Source organism: Hylobates moloch, unplaced genomic scaffold (assembly GCF_009828535.3).
Source record: "Hylobates moloch isolate HMO894 unplaced genomic scaffold, HMol_V3 SCAFFOLD_3, whole genome shotgun sequence".
Lineage (NCBI taxonomy): Eukaryota > Metazoa > Chordata > Mammalia > Primates > Hylobatidae > Hylobates > Hylobates moloch.
The window spans coordinates 143,981,370-143,998,953 of record NW_026652278.1 but is presented as its reverse complement, the minus strand read 5'-3'; the positions used below and the strand labels follow the sequence as shown (position 1 = coordinate 143,998,953).

General features: G+C 35.3%; 1 protein-coding gene across 11 annotated transcripts in view; it reads right to left on the bottom strand.

The window, feature by feature from the left end:
- The window catches only part of ARFIP1 (ADP ribosylation factor interacting protein 1), a 132,507-nt gene that overhangs the window by 14,934 nt on the left and 99,989 nt on the right, over positions 1 to 17,584 (bottom strand). For all 11 annotated transcript variants that reach the window (XM_058436831.1, XM_058436834.1, XM_058436829.1 and 8 more), the window contains 3 exons: positions 16,093 to 16,314; positions 14,418 to 14,575; positions 9,018 to 9,192 (listed from right to left, as the gene is read on the bottom strand). In XM_058436831.1, the coding sequence (XP_058292814.1) occupies positions 9,018 to 9,192; positions 14,418 to 14,575; positions 16,093 to 16,314 (555 nt within the window). The remainder of the gene's footprint in view (positions 1 to 9,017; positions 9,193 to 14,417; positions 14,576 to 16,092; positions 16,315 to 17,584) is intronic.

The following is a 17,584-nucleotide window of genomic DNA, read 5'->3' as shown; positions in this document are numbered from 1 at the left end:
AAGTGAAATGTGGATCTGAAGAGCACACATGTATATCAACCATTAGAACAGACACATCACAGCAATAATGATTAAAAAGTAAATTTTTAAAGTGAATTCTTTTCATTTAAAGTGAAAGGAACAATTAACAATTCCCTGACCTCCAACATATACAGCAGAATAAGAAACTCTAATCCTACTCTATAGTAAGTTGATGGCTTCTGACCAAAAAGGGTTAGAAAATATATAAGTAACTTATGATTGCCGAAAAAGAACCAAGTCTATAAGAACAGTAACTCATGATTATAAAGCTATCCTTCCTGGGAATCTTTTCAATACTGTATACAAAATATCCCTCCCTTACAAAAATTGTCATGCTGGAATCTTAGCACAACTGGTAAAAAAAACTATATGAATTGGTTAGCTAGGTGTGCTTCTCCCCAGCACCCACTCAGGCTTTCATCCCTACTCACTCTTCAACAATTACAATTACCTTGATTTATTCCAAACAGGTATGGATTGGATGAGTCTAGTTTAAAAATCAACCTACAACTCACAATTCTTTTTGGCTGTATGGTTTATATAAAGACAGTTAATTTCTGCCTCATTTCTAAAGAGAGAAAGGAGGCAATGCAAACCACAAGCAAATTTTTCCTCTTCCATGCAGGTTTAAAAAGACAAATCACTAACAGCAGCAAATGTTGCACCATATGTTAAAATATTTTCTTCTATAAATGAAAGGGACGATATTGCACTATTTCTACTCTGTCATTTAAGAATGATGTTGCAACAGAACTCACATTCTAAGTTAACTTTTTCTTTTCTCACCAACACAGAATTAATCATCTAATTTTGAGCTAAGAGGAAAATTAAAGACTATATTTGAGAAATACAAGTCTATTTTAAGTCTCATTTTGGAAAAAAGGCATAGAATTTAAAAAACATTTTCTAGCTAACTTTTTTTTAAGCTAACTTATTTTCCTATCTTTTTAAAAGTATTATTTTTTCTGAATAGGTAAGACATACATGTGGTTCAAAATTAAAAAGATATAAAAAGTATACAATGAGAGGTTTCATTTTCATTCCTGTTTCCATTCACCCTGTTCCCTCTATAGGTAACTGATTTTATTAATCCTTCCAGTTTTTCTTTACGCAAATACAAGAAAATATGATTATACATTCTTCTTTTCTTACACATAAGATACTGTACAATAAACACTACTTTGTACTTTGCTCTTTTCATGTAATTGCCTGTCCTGAGGAGCTTTCTGTCATTAGCATTCTCATTTTTTTAAAGAGCTGCAAAGTATTTCACTGTATGAAAAAACCAGTTTATTCAATTAGTCCTTTACTGCTGAACCATTGAGTTCTTTCTCATCTTTAGAAATAACAAGTGATGCTGCAATGAATAACCTTGTACCTATGTTATTTCATCTTTGTGTAGGCCCTAAACTACCTCTCCAGCTTCATCCAGTGCTATTTCTCCCGTTCCCATTATGCTCTGGCCTCAATGACCGTCAACATACGCTGTTTCTTCTAATTAAAATCTCTTTCCATCACATACCTTTACCTTACTCCTCTCTCTTTGTATCTTGGCCCCAATATCACTGCCTCAGGGAAGCCTTCCATGATACCCCAGCCCCTCCCTGGCAACACACACACCTGGCCAAGTCCTCTGTATACACACATGACATTTCTATTTTCCCTTCATCACACTTACCACAGCTTGTATTTACATAATTGTTTGGTTAATGCCTATTTGTCTTACTTGACTATAAGCTCTGTGAGTGTAAGACCATTATACCTCTATCACCTAACTCAGTGACTGGCATATAAAAAGCAATCCACAAGACCTGGCATGGCAGCTCACGCCTATAATCCTAGCTCTTTGGGAGGCTGAGGCAGAAGGACTGCTTGAGGCCAGGAGTTTGAAAACAGCCTGGGCAACATAGTGAAACGCTGTCTCTACAAAAAAATAAAAAAATTATCCAGGCCTGGTGGCACATGCCTGTCCTCCCATCTACTCTAAAGCCTGAGGTGGGAGGACTGCTTGAGCCTGGGAGGTAAAGGCTGCAGTGAGCCATGATCACACCACTATACTCTAGCCTGGATGACAAAACAAGACCCTGTCTCAAAAATAAACAAACAAACAAAAAAAAAGCCAAGTGCAATGGCATGTACCAGTAGTCTCAGCTACTTGGAACGCTGAGGTAGGAGGATCATTTATGGCCAGGAGTTCAAGACTACAGTAAGCTATGACAGCACCACTGCACTCCAGCCTGGGCAACACAGTGAGACCCTGTCTCAAATAACTAAATAAATACAATTAAAAGGGCACTCCATCAATATTTGCTGAATAAAGGAATAAAATGTGAAAGGTGCCAATTATACATCAGTTTTTCTTACTGTTTTACATGGATTTGTTTTACCTTTTAAATATCTCCCGAAGCCTTCAGTTCATTCCATTTCCACTATCACTACTGTAATCCAATTTCCTACCATTTCTTGTCTAAGCTACTATACTTACTCTTAGGCCCTACTAAGATCTATCCTCCATATTTTAGACCCATCATTTGCTAATAATTATTTCAAGGGCTTCCCACTGATATTAAACTTTTCCCTAATATGGCCTATCAGGGCTACATAGTCTGGCCGCCACTTACCTCTCCAGCTGTCTCTCTATGCTCTGGTCACACTGGCTCTATTTACGTTCGTTCATTCACCATACCGCACCCTCTCCTGCCACAAGGCAGTTACACATGCTGGTTATTCCTTCCTGGAATACTCTCTGGTTCTCAGTTTCTCACTTTCTCAACATTAAGTGATGTTAATGTTCAGCATCACTCCCTCATGAAGGCCTTCCCCAACCACTCTTAACTGACCATGTACCTTCCCTTGAGAGCACCAGTCACAGCCAAAATCAAGTCTGAAAGTAAAGTTGCATGAATATGAGAATGACTCACAGAATCCAAATGTAGGTAGTAATATTTGGCGCAGTGTTGAAAGGCAAGTTCTTTTGTGTCCAGCACTATGAACTCCCTGGTTGCTTGTTATGCTTACAGACATCAACCCATAAATGCTTATTTTAAAATTTGGAACCAGGTAGTTCTTTCACCTATATAACTTAATCTCACTTTCCCTAGGAGCACACAACAAGAAGTACTACTGTTTTTGCTTTGGAAGTAAAGGTGACATTAAGTCACTGACATGATTTAAAGTACTCAAGAAGAAATTGGGGTTCTTTTTCTTTTGACAATGGGAAAAGAGATTTCAAGAATGTATCTCCTTGTGCACATTAGGTATCAACATGCTCCTTAAACTTTGGCAACACGTATCTATTTTTTAAATTCTGAGATTTACATTTTTTCCTCTCAAAGAGAAGTTTTAGTAAGCAAAGAATACTTCTGCTCTCAAAGCTTTTCCAAACCTTTAGTGTATTTTTACAAAAAAGTACTAGGCTTTGAGCATTTTTGTTTTTCTTTTGAGACAGAGTCTCGCTCTGTCACCCAGGCTGGAGTGTAGTGGCGCAATCTCGGCTCACTGCAACCTCCGCCTCCCAGGTTCAAATGATTCTCCTGCCTCAGCCTTAGGAGTAGCTGGAATTACGGGCACGCTAGGCTAATTTTTGTATTTTTAGTAGAGACGAGGTTTCACCATGTTGGCCAGGCTGGTTTCAAACTCCTGACCTCAAGTGATCCGTCCAACTTGGCCTCCCAAAGTGCTGGGATTACAGGTGTGTTAAATAATATATTAGAAAAGAAATCCTAATATACAGGAATGTTATTGTATTGTGATTATATATGAAACACTGTGAGTGAAAACAACAGTTTTCATATCAATCTAAGATTAGGAATGACTATAACTTTTAAGAAATTTTTTTTAATTAAGTAACTATATAAATCAAATATGTGTCCAGGATAGATCCCAAGTCTGGTTCATCTTTTTCTGCCTCCTCTGTCATCCTTTAAGTCACTGAAATATAACATAATAATGAAACAAACCTGCATTTAATGGTTATAGCTAATTTGACGTTATCTTAGAGTAGGAGTGTATTTTATACTTCTTAAAATAAGAATAAAACCCTTGCTTTTTATATTTATACCCCAAACTGCTTTGTTGAATCTTTTGATACATTCAGATCCCACTCCCAATATATTCATAGCCCTTGAGATTTATCATTCCCAATTACAGTCACCTTAAAGAAAAAATTAACCTTCAACTATTTTTTCACATCTTTATAGTTCCAAGCCACATAAAAAGCTATCTAAAAAAAAAAAAACATGAGTTGCTTACATTGATCTGCATATTTTTCTTTAACTTTTTGCCTCCTCTTTCCATGCAAACAGTAAACACTGCAGAAAACAGAAGCATTTCTGAGAGACTATGCTTTGGCCTCACGAAAGCAAAGAGTGAGGTAATCAGGATTCCGCCTTTTATCCTCTCTGAGTTGACTTTCATTCACTTCCATCTCCTTCCAATCCCTGTAGTGCGCCTCTAATTCTGGGAAGAATGCAAACATGCACTTGCTGAATGAGTACTACATACCTGCACCATTGCTAGGCTTTATGAGGGCTGTAAAAGAAAGCATGGTATCTACTCTCACAAAGTCTACAAAGCACCAGAAATGTCTATTATTCTTTCTCTTTACTAAACTAGTCTATGTTTTGTTTTGAACTCTGAAAGAAACAATAACAGGTAAACAAACTGTCTTAAGTCACAAAATAGCTCAAGTTACATTATTTAAAGGTCTCAAAAAGAAGAAATACTGATGAAAAGAGAAATATTAGAAGACTAACGAGCTATGTCTTTACTGCTACACAACTCAATGTGGTTTAGTAAACAAAGAAGAGAATATCAGAGATGAATAAGGATTGTTTAGGTTAAAGGCAAACACAACTAAATCACGGGGTGAAGAGACAGAAAATACGAACTATAAATAGTAGAACAACACATATTTTTCATTAAGGGTAAATGACAAATACCCTTAGGTGCATTTATCACGCATATATGCAGAAATGTGAGTGTTTTATACACCTTCCCTCCTCGTTTTGCCATAGGGAAGAAAGGCTAGACTAAGTACATATAAACACATCAATTTTATAGCTAAGAACCTAACTCCTGATCTGCCTCAAAATTTAAAAAAAGTTCTAAGAGGAAACAAACAAAAACACTAAATGCTAAAGCTTATTACTATAGTCACACGGCTGGCTTTTAGTCCCATACTCAAGGACTGCTTGCTTTTACTTTATGCCCTATTCTCGTTGTTTGGTTATCTGGCTTCTCATTTTAGAAGAGAAGTGTTATGAAAAGATATTCCAAAAGCCATATGAGAACCAAAAGAAAGCCAAAGAGAGACAGAGAGAGAGAGAGAGAGAGACAGAGAGAAAAGCCGCAAAAACAGGTGTATATACTGCAGTAGTCTTTAGGACATTATCGAATTACAGAACAGCACATTCATTGATGTTTCATTTCTTCCTGTTAAGAAATAGGATGACTAGCGGGATGTGGTGGCATGCACCTGTAGTCCCAGCTGCTTGGGAGGCTGAGGTGGGAAAATTGCTTGAGTCCAGAAGTTCAAATCTAACCTGGGCCACATAGTGAGATCCAGTATCTCTAAAAAAAAAAGCAGGGGATGGGGAGTGGCTGGGGGGAAGAAATAGGAAGAGTATACTATGTTTTCTTCAAATTAAAGTGTTGGGCCTGGTGCAGTGGCTCATGCCTGTAATCCCAGCACTTTGGGAGGCCCAGGCGGGTGGATCACCTGAGGTCAGGTGTTCGAGACCAGCCTGGCCAACACAGTGAAACCTGTCTCTACTGAAAAAAAAAAAAATTAGCTGGACATGATGGCATGCACCTGTAATCCCAGCTACAGGGAGGCTGAGGCAAGAGAATTGCTTGAACCCAGGAGGTGGAGGTTGCAGTAAGTAGAGATTGCATCACTGCACTCCAGCCTGGGCAACATAGAGAGACTCCGTCCCAAACAAAAACAAGAAACAAACAAACGAATAAACAAATTAAAGTGCTAAGTAGATTACCTAGCAACCACACATAAAAGAGATGTTGAAGTACAAATTCACCTACAGTTTAACAAAAGAACAAAAAACCTAGACTTGAGGCATTTCAAATTACCAAGAAAGCAAACACGGATGACAGTTCCTAGGCTAAAAACCTGCTTTTCCTTCCTTTTTAAAGCTATTAAAAATAACAGAAAAAAGTAAAGGTTGCTCAACAATAACAAAAAAAACAAAGAAAAGTTCTCTCATGGCTCTCTGTCTTCTTCTAAATGACAATTACTACTTAAAATAACAGCCCAACAATACTTCATCGTTTTGAAGAGTTAAATAAAAAATATACAAAGACCAAAGTTTCTTTATAGATTTTACTTTAGACATAGCTGATTACTCAGTTCAAATTCAAACTTAACCTTGATGACAACTGTGGAAAGCCAAAACAAAGAATATCTATGCTATCTGCTGCAGTCTGAATGCTTGTGTCCCTGCCAAATTCAAATGCTGAAATCTTCACCCCCAATGTGATGGTATTAGAAGGTATTAATCACCTTTGGGAGGTACAGTCCTCATAAATGGGATTAGTGCCCTCATAATAAAGGAATGGGAGGGACCCCTCCCTGTTCCACCATGTGAGGATATAGCAAGGAGCCATCTATGAGTCAGAAGGTGGGCCCTCACCAGACACTGGTACCTTCATTGTGAACTTCCCAGACTCTAGAACTGAAAGAAATAATTCTCTCTTGTTTATAAGCTACTCAGTTTATGGTATTTTGTTACCATACAGCAGTCCAAAAAGACGAAGACATCATCTAAGAATATAAAATCCTTGAGAATAGAAGCAATTTTCTATTTTTATTTAATAGTAGTAATAACATTATTCTTAAAGCAATAACTTCCAAGCCTTCATATCTGAAGCCCTGACCCTGTTCATCCAAACTCTAAACACGCATCATCAAATTCCTACCAATTGTTTCCACTTGAGTATTCTGTCATCATCTCAAACTAAACACTGGATCAAATAGAAGAAATTCCCAATCCTTTACCCTTACCCCCTTGAGGCCACACCAGCTTCCTATTTTAATTTTCCGGCCGCTGTCATGCAGCCTTAAAATCACCATATTCCTTCCTTCATACTACTATTGCAAAGACTCTAGTTCAGGCTCTTAATCATTTCATTTGGCTATAAAAGATTCCTAATTAGTATGTGTGCTTCTACTTTCTTTCTTTAAGAAAGAAAGAGACTTTCTAAATGACTTTTTCCTGCTACTCTCAACTTTAAAAATTCTTCAATATTTACAAGATAAAATTAGAAGTAAGATTCATCTGATTGATATTTAAAATTTATAGAGACGACCTGGCTGTGTATGAAGGTGTCTCCTTCTTCCCTCCCTGCTCAGTGTATATTCCAAGGCCACAATTCAAAGTCTGTACATGGTTAAGGCTTGGTATAATCTGGCTTCCAATTACCATTTGATTCTCTCTTCCTTTAAATCCCATGAACCTTAGGTTTCACTATGGTAGTCTACTTTTCTATCAAACATGTATATTCTCCTAGCATACCCCTTTTAGTATTATTGTGTAGTGATGACAGGGCGGAATGTCAAAAATATTTTTATATTTAAAATATACAATGTCTATTATCTAAATATTGATATATTCACATCCATTATATATATGACTAAATATATATGACTAAAATATATATATAGTGTGTACATATATACTATAATATATAGTATATATTAGTGTATATATATACTATATATAGTGCATATACATACTATATATAGTATATATACACACATAAATATACACACACACACAGTAAAATAGGTATATATATGACTAAAATGAATGCAATCTTATGTGCTCAGCTAATGAATACCGGAAGGCTGCACTGGGCTCTGTCTGAATGATGCCAGGCAATTTTTCTAACAACTCTGCTGAGGTTTCCTTTATTGCCACTATAATGTTTTCTGGTGAGTAATTTTCACCCATAGCAGCTTAAAAAAAAAGTCAGTAAAAGTGCTGGACTAGGTGGATCCCAAAGAAATATATTATTTTATAGGTTTTATAGTAGCCACGAGAGTTTCTAAGGAAATGTTAAAGAAAACAATAAGATACTGACAGTTATAGTTTACTAAAACGCCCTTTGATGTTATGGAAGAGAATATAAACACGACTGTTTCCTAAGAGAACTGAAAAACAAATTTTAAGAGGGTACCTGGAAGAGAGTACAGCTGAAGACCTGTCATGACTTCACAGGATGTGAAATGCACAGAAAAAACTACCAATGTGCAATGGTGAGACCCAACTTTATAGGACTGCACTACACCTATTCCGTACCATGCTCACTCATTTCCCATTTCCAGAACTGCAATCCTGCATACAAAGCTGAATATGCAATAGAGATATGTCAAACATGAGAAACCGTCCTTTTGCTTAAACCAAAACACAGGAGCCTATTAGTATATGAATCCACTTCCTGCTGAAACCTACAGCTGGTCCAGTTCAGCCCTTGTTGCTCTAGTCCTTAGATGTGTTCACATACGAAAAAAATGTGGAAAATGGATCTCTTGGCTTCCTTCTCCTAGGTTATGCTAACAGCAGCCCTAAGCTGGACCTTTTATTTTTCATTTATCAGTTACTGAGAAGAATGCCGTAGTTCTTTTCCTGAAATCTGTACCTATCATTAATAGAAAAGCTTCAAAATATTCAGAGCATAATCTATGATTATTTCAATTTTTAAAGCACTTGCTACCAACGCCAATCCAAAGATCAATGGCTGCCCATCAAATACTTTTTGCCATGTGTTATATGTGAAAGACTGGGACAGTGGCATTGACAACTTTTATCAAAGAAAGGTAAATAAATTTTGTATACTTCTAAAAACTCAAACACTGATTACAAATAGAATTTCTTCTTGCAATTGTCATACAAGAGAGTTAAGAGAAACAGAAAAACTGACTATCTCTCTTTAGGGTGACTTTAAGTCCACAGAAAGGCCTTAGAAGGTAAATAATTTACCTTATTTTCTTCCAGAAATTTCAATTTGACAGAAACATCATTGCGCATTTTATCATATTTTTCCTTATGTGCTTGGAAGAGATGCTGTGACTGCTCAATCTTTGGCAGAGTGTTTGCGTCACGTGGTCCAAGATTCAGTTCTTCCAAATCAGTGCGATACGCATCATATTCAATCCTGGAAAGAAAAGAATAAGTGAAGCATACTACAAAAAGAGTAAAATATGTTCAAAAGATGGGTTGGAAATATATAATATCCAGTCTCATACTATACAATAAAATATATAAAATTCTCACACATACTCTACTTGATGCTTTTGAAATCATTATTTCTTTAAAAACAAAGCTATTCAAATAAGAACAGGGGAAAAGCTGCTGGTTAATCTCTAACTATTTCTCTCAAAGCACAGTATTAACTGACAAGTAAAATTTCCAAAATCTAAAAACCAGTTGAAAAAAATAAATGTCAAAACAAGATCAAGGATAGAATAAATACCCCATGTGAATTTCTTAATACTGGTGAGGCAAAGCAGGTAAGGACAGCAGACTCCAGAATGGCATACTAAAACTAACAGAAGTGTAAATGGTTCTGAAAAAAGTCTGGGTTAGCAATGCACAACAAAAATGTAATGTAAGCAACACATGTAATTTAAAATTTTCTAGTAGTTACAATGAAATAATAATTCCACCTGTTATCAATATATTTCATTTTACCCAATATATCTAAAGTATTAATCATTGTGGCATGTAATCAATATAACAGAATTATTCACGAGGTACTTTACATTTGGAGAGTGGGTAGTGAGTCTTTGAAATCCACTGTGTATTTTATACCTCTATCCCATCTCAATTCAGACTGGCCACATTTCAAGTGCTCACCAGAAATGTGTGGCTACTATACTTGACAACACAACTCTAGATGAATTTCTGTAACATCAGTATTCAGAATGTAACAACAGTATCTATTGTAAAGCACTTACCATCCTGTGTTCTGTAAGATGCCTCACTCTGATACTCTCCCCCCATCAACTCAAATAGTTATCCCACCACTGTCACCACTCCAAGATCCCATAACCCCTCATAATAGCTCTACCACAGCGTCTAAGTATAGTACTACCTTGCTTATTAAACAGTGATTTATCCAGCAGCTTCAACTATTCAGTACTCAGCAAAGAAGAAGCAAAGTGACCTCTAATTTAGTCAAGATCAGAATCACAAAGCTTATACCCTAAAACTAAAGCTCTTTATTTGGAGATAATAGGGGTATAATTCACATCTTCTATTCTGGGAATTAACAATACTTTAAATAACATAATCTATATTGTATATATGACTTGAGAAAGAATACATCAGTCCTTCACACTGATCCTAATTTATTCTTAACTCATACTGAACTTAGCAGTATGAGTTAACATTTAATTTAACTGGCCTCTTTCAGGGTCAAAAGAGAACCATTCATTCATTCACTGATACATTGATTCATTCAACAATTCTCAAGTGAGCACTTTCTACGTTCCAGGCACTGTGTTAGAAAGTAGAGCTATAAAGATGAACAGATATGTTTATCCTCAACAAGCTTGCGTTCTAGAGGAAGAGAACCTTGTAAACAATTACAACAAAATGAGATAATAAGAACTACATAAAGGAGGGTAAGGTATAATGGAAATCAAGAGGAATAATTATTTAATTAGGTATCTGAAAAGGTATCTCAGACAGAATTAAAATACTATAATTAAAATTTGAAGGATGGTAAAAGCTGGCTAGGTGAATTGGGATAGGGACACCAGTAGAATACTCTGATTCTGAAGAGAATAGCATGGACAAAGGCATAGATTTGTAAGATACAATGACACGTTTGGGAATTCAGTATGTCAGAATCTGAAACTGGAACATGACAATGGAAGAAATTAACATCAAACAGGCAGGCAGGATTGAAAGTAAGCAGCCCTACAGGCCATGTTAAAGGGTTTAAATTTAATCCAGTAGGACAAGTGACACGAAGCCACTGAAGAATGTTGATCTGACATAAAAATGACATGATTGTATCAGGATAGAAAGATGACTCTGGTGGTAGTGTAAGAGATGGAGGATAGAATAAACGATTAAAAAATCAGGAGCAAGGAAACCTATTAGAAGATGATGGCCATATAAGAAATGAGTCACTGAATCAGGAGAAAGGCATTGGAGCTAAGGAGACAAATACAAAAGATTTAGGAGGCAAGACTGACTTGGCAATAATAACTAGTTAGTTAAATCCATGGGTTCAGGAGCCAAGCTGAGTGACCTCTCTGCCTTTTGGCTCTATCTTGAGCTAGTTATTTAATCTCTTTGTGCTCGTTTTTCAATCTATAAATGTGAATAAAAACCTCCACAAAAACTTCATATAGATAAAACACACAGGACACCTGGTAATAACTGATACCTTTAGAATGCTTATTATTATGGCCAAATTAGAAGAGGCGTATCTAGAAGCAAGCACACTAAAAACAATAGGAAATAAAAGAGAAAAGTAGAATTAAATAAATAGTAATACACGGTGATTTAATCTAAGGACAAATATCCTTCAATAGCCTTGGAACACATTTCTAAACAAGAGTGATTAATTTAAACACATTCAAACTTATAATACTGACCTTATATTTCTTAATTTTACATTCAGAGTTTGTAGGTGGTACCAAAGTAAAACTTTCCATAATAACTTCTCTAACAGTGCTCATTACCAAAAAGAAGAGAAGCTCACTAAGTTTTCAAAAAGCAACTTCAGTTCAAGGTTGCCCATCTGAACTGAGTCCATATCAACAAAATTAGTGACCGTTACTTTATGGCTTATGTAAAACTTCTAGAGAACAGGTGTCCACATCTGAAAAGTCTTGACCACAATTGACTCCCTTGTTGGTGCTGCTGTGGAGAAGTGTTGAATGGGCTGTTACAAGATTTTCTATACATGAAGCACCAGAGGGCTAGGAAATACTTGTACACAATGCATAATAGGGAGCATTAAAAGGCCACTCAGGCATTTGCCTAAATTACCACTTTTTGTACTGATCAAATAGATGACCCTTGCCTAAAAGTCAGAGAAGAAAATTCAGCTACTGAAAAACTTTTAACCTTGGATTCTTTGTGACTATTATCTACCAGTAGGCAATGTTTTAGTGTTAACAACTAGCCAATTCCACAGCTATTTCATAAACAACAGAAAAGTCAAACCCCAAGCTAAGCTTAATGAATAAGATCATACATTGTAATTTGAATAAAAAAGGATAAATTATGGGATGACATAAAACAAAAACAACATTACTGTTGTTGTTTTTTAAAGTATACACAGAGGCTGTGTAAGGGTTTCCCTTAAGAAACCAGCTACCAAGTACATGTAACTTGATTTATAATTTTGTTCAAAAGTTCCAAATGAACCTATATACTGTATTTTATAATCTGAGATCTTATACCACATTATACTTAGGGCACTAATACTCAGGTATAAGGCCTACTGATAAAATGTGAACCATAGAGAACCAATGGGTTCTCATTTTGGCTTTGAAATGGACTACAAGTGAGCAAACCATTTAACCTCTAGAGTGTTTTCTCCTCTACAAATTAATTATAAACTGTTTAGAAATAAAAGCTGAAGGGAAAGAAAGAGATTATCATTAACGAAAATATATTTCAGGATAGGTAGACAATTGCAAAGTAGAGAAACAATCTAGATTCACAAAGTTCTTAACTAGGAGGTGGTGGCGGTATTTTTGGAAGAAAACAATATTCATCTTTAAAACCCATAAATGTTAAAACAATCAGAAAGACTAGAAAATATGAATATTTAAAATGATTAGAGATAAAAGAAAGAGTACCATTATGAACAAATTAGGACATTATGAATAAGGAACAGACAAATTTAGAAAAGGATCAAGTAAAACTTACATAAATGAATTTTTAAATTCGTATACACAATGAACCCTTTGAAAAATATAATTTCCATGAAAGGATTTAAATTGAGACTGAAAAACCAATTACTGAGAATGTTATTGAAGAGATTTCCACGGAAGGCTATCTTACTAACAGCTATCCTCACCCTTACCCCTCCACACAACCACAGCTGTTTGACCTTCATTTTCAAGTCAATAAGAATCTCATACTTTAATACTAAATGGAAAATGACATAATAAACATGGTATGGGACAGAAGCATCTCTTCCTGTGAAAACATCAAAAATTAACTTTTCGAAATGATTTGAGCTTTTACTTAATTGAAGTGTAAGGAAATATATAGTTAATAAGCACTCAATTGCAAAAATACTAGATGAGTTTGGAGTTTTTACAGGTATTTCTCATACCATTAAACTAGGATAAGAGGCCAAAGAGTAAAGTTATCCTTCTAAAAGGTAAAGTTTATCTTCAACTATGCACAAAAAGTATAATGGAAAATAAGAATTTTGAGTGTTCAAAAGAAAAAAACCTCAAAAGGGATTAGAATGATACTTAAATAAAAGTGGTAGGGCATATGGGGAAAAAACTGGGCCTGGAATCAAAAGGTAAAAAAGGCTATTATAGGTCTGCCATATTTTAGATCCTTCAAAATATTTATTAATATATTTAATATATATTTTGTTCACCATTTAACAGGATAGTTATGAGACAGGGCAACTGTATATATACATATATATATATGAATATGGATATATAAAAACCCATTAAAATAGGATGTATAAAAACACTGCATTATAAACAGCTATCAACATACAAGTCAAATATTTAATTTATATAAAAGGTAAAATACGAAAGGGTTTGAAGGCTTGTTATAATCTGGATAAATGGAAGATGACTGATCCTAACAAATAAAAATCACGGAGGCGAAACGAGCTTATTTATTCAACAGAAACTGAAAGTACGGGTCTGGCTATTGTGGAAGTAGTGGTAATAAGGATGAAAGGTAAATTTAGGCGAGAGTATAGAGGACCATGTAATGCCTACCTGGTAGAACACAGGGCCCTGTCCTCTTCTAAAGAAGCCGGAGCTGGGAGATCCTCCATTTCCCTACTCACTAGAAGGCAGGGTTTGGGCACATGACCAAGGCTCAATTAGATAATCTCAAGGCAATGAAGCAAGTATTCATGGGTATTTAGGAAATTATTTATGGTAGCTGTGGCAGCATCAAGTACTAGAGGCACCCAGCATAGGGGTTCTAATTAGATTCTTCTGAGGCTTAACTTGGCTTTGGTTCTTGGTTGTTTCCAGAATCTTGTTCTCTACCTTTCTGCCAGTTCTGTAGAGGTATCCTATAACTTTCCAGTACATTTTTTTCCTGCCCGTATTGGCCAGAGTTGGTTTCTGTTGTTTGTAACCAAAAAATTAACTGAATTATATGCTATCTGTAAAACAGACAACACAGTAAAAATGTATACCTTACCTGGCACTTTCATACTGTTTCACAGTCATTAATGTATCTTCAATGGTTTTATTCACCAAAGTGTTCACACTAGCAATGAAAAAATTAATGGCCCCAAGAAGAGTCTCTCCATTTTTAGCCAGCAGCTTCTGGGTATCGGCATTATAGCCAAATTCTTCCTAAAACAAAGAAGTCACCTTAATTTGTGCAGTAGTCAATCAGTAAAAGTGACTTAAAAATCTCAAGCACGTCATTAATGGGAAAATATGTGATTTAGAGATCTAGCTGTAGCAGTTTTACTTTTTCTTTCCGTCTTTAAGAATCAAAATCACAGCTAGCTATATAATTACTGAAAAAGTCTAATAAACCAAAATTGTCATCAGCTCAGATACATACCTAAAAGCTAAATAATTTTTCTAAGTTACTTTGTAGTAGAAACAGTATTTTCATTTCTACATTTTGTTTCTATTATACTATAAGCACAGCTGTTGGAAAGAAAAATATAGCAGATTATTAATCAGAGAAACTATAACTTTCACAGCCAAATTAGGTAATAATTGGTTAAAACTTTCAGACATAAAACAAAGTGCATTTTTTGTGTGTTTTGACTGATTCTCCTCAAAGTATAAATATTAACAATACATATTTCTTTGTAAACTTGGTGACTAGCTGACTCCCAAGCTCAGCTCTATCTAGGCACACAACTGAGGAAGGATCACTCAACACCAGATTTAGTTCATTCTTTTTGAATAAACTGCATCTTGGTGCAGTACACATTACACATGACTCCTTCGGATATGGCAAGAACTAACTCTAGCTCTGTAATTCAGCAGTGAAAGCTTTCCAGTGCAAGTTTTACTAATTAACAGATTAATCGGGAATGCACCTAACCAAATAAAAAAATCGATCACATATTTTAAGATGTATCATTTGATAATTCTCCAGTTTGCTATAAAACACTTTTCAATTTCAGTTGAAACAAATAATGTAATATTAAATTAACTAGAATATTAGAAGATACAAATTTAATGCTATTGCAATAGCTGTAATTACATTTCTTAGGTGACGAAGTATTCAATAATTCAGAAAATAGCAGGAAAGTAAAATTATCTTTATTATGCTAAAACCATTTTCCATTTAAGAGATGTCCATGTAACTCCACTCTGTACTCAGTCTTCAAAATATTATAGACCTTGATTTGCAAATATTGGCAGATAAAGGACCACATAAAAAGACTAACAATCAATGTATGTAAAAACTAAAATGAAAGGCAGGACAGCTTAAGATTTTTGGCACCAAATTTCCACAAGCTAAGTTACACACTTCACTGAAGTCTACATAAATGTTACTGGAAACAGAATAATACAGAAAACAACATTTTTACAACTTTTAGAAAAAGTTAACAGAACATACTACAACAGTAACCCTTGATACTGATTAAGAAGTAAAAGGCAAAATAAAATATTAACAAACAGGAAGAAAAATATGAAAGATTTATATGCATACGATAATTCATAAAAAGTAAAGTTAACAGAAGTCAGTTGGGCCTTCTCAAAGTGATATGAAATATCTTAAAAGAAAATCTCAGAATTCCATTTTCATTAAGAGTTCAGCAAATCACAATAACAAATTACCTCTTAGAATACTTCTATTATCATTTTCTCCCATCCCTAATAGTTATTTAGAATAATCTTACATGAAGTTCTAGTGACTTCAAACTCAGGTCAGCAAATGCATCTCCAAGTTGCCTTTGGGTATGTACCATCTGGAAAAGCTGGGTGGACAATGTTTGAGCCAGTTTTAAAATATTTTCATATTTTTTCTTGTTATCCCTTAATATATCAATCTGAGCTTCAAGTTCAAGGTCCACAGTTCTTGAGCCACGGCCTAGCTTCTCAGAGATAATCTGTCGAGTACACTAAAAGTGGAAGATGCATTTTGTTTAGAAAGAAAAAACAAAACAAAATATAAATGCTAGAGCATATGGCATACACCATTTTTTGGATTCAAACAAGCTAGCGTAACAAACTGAAAATTGTCAGCTCCCTTAGTTGATCAGGACTCAGAAAGTAAATTCACCAGACGTGTCTAATAATTATTACTAATCAAAGGAAGTTTTAAGACATATTTAGCAAACTTATATACTGCCATAAGAACTCTCTCACATAATTATTTTGCAAGTTTAGTACATTTGGGTAAATTATCTAAAACAGAGATATTTGGCATTAAGACTAATACAGACTGTTAATATAGGAATAATAAGAACACCAAAATACTACTCTCTTATTGCTTTCAAATGCTCTTTTACTTCTATCTTCCCCCTTAAATGACTTGTATATATATATATATGTGTGTATGAATGAGGAATAAAGAAAGAAAGAGGAAGGAAGGAATGAAAGGTGGGGGGAAAAGAGGAAGAGAGAGAAACTACTAAGTTACTTTTACTCAGACAGTGTGGTATTATATGATGTTATTGTATTCTGCCCCAGAAATAATAATACAGAAACCTATAATTTTTTTTTTTTTGTCTGACATGGAGTCTCACTCTGTTGCCTAGGCTGGATGAAGTGCAGTGGTCCAATCTCGGCTCACTGCAACCTCCACCTCCCAGGTTCAAGTGATTCTCATGTGTGGCCTCCTAAGTAGCTGAGATTACAGGCGTGTGCCACCAAGCCCAGCTAATTTTTTGTATTTTTAGTAGAGATGGGGTTTTGCCATGTTGGCTAGGCTGGTCTCAAACTCCTGCGCTCAACTAATCCACCTGCCTTGGCCTCCCAAAGTCCTGGGATTACAGGCATGAGCTGTTGTGCCCAGCCTAGAAACCTGTAATTTTTAAAAAGTATGTAATTTCAGAGCACATGGAAATAAGTTTTCTAGTATTAATGTTTTACTCTCAACTTAATTCAATAATACATTTTAAGAATAACTGAGGCATTAATATATACCTCATCATTAAATGTTATCAGAAATATTCTTAAAAAGTAGTAAATAAGTACTACAATTTTTTGTTTTGTTTTTTTGAGATGGAGTTTCACTCCCGTTGCCCAGGCTGGAGTGCAATGGTGCAATCTCAGCTCACCACAATCTCCACCTCCCGGTTTCAAGTGATTCTTCTGCCTCAGTCTCCCAAGTAGCTGGGATTACAGGCATGCGACACCACACACAGCTAATTTTGTATTTTTAGTAGA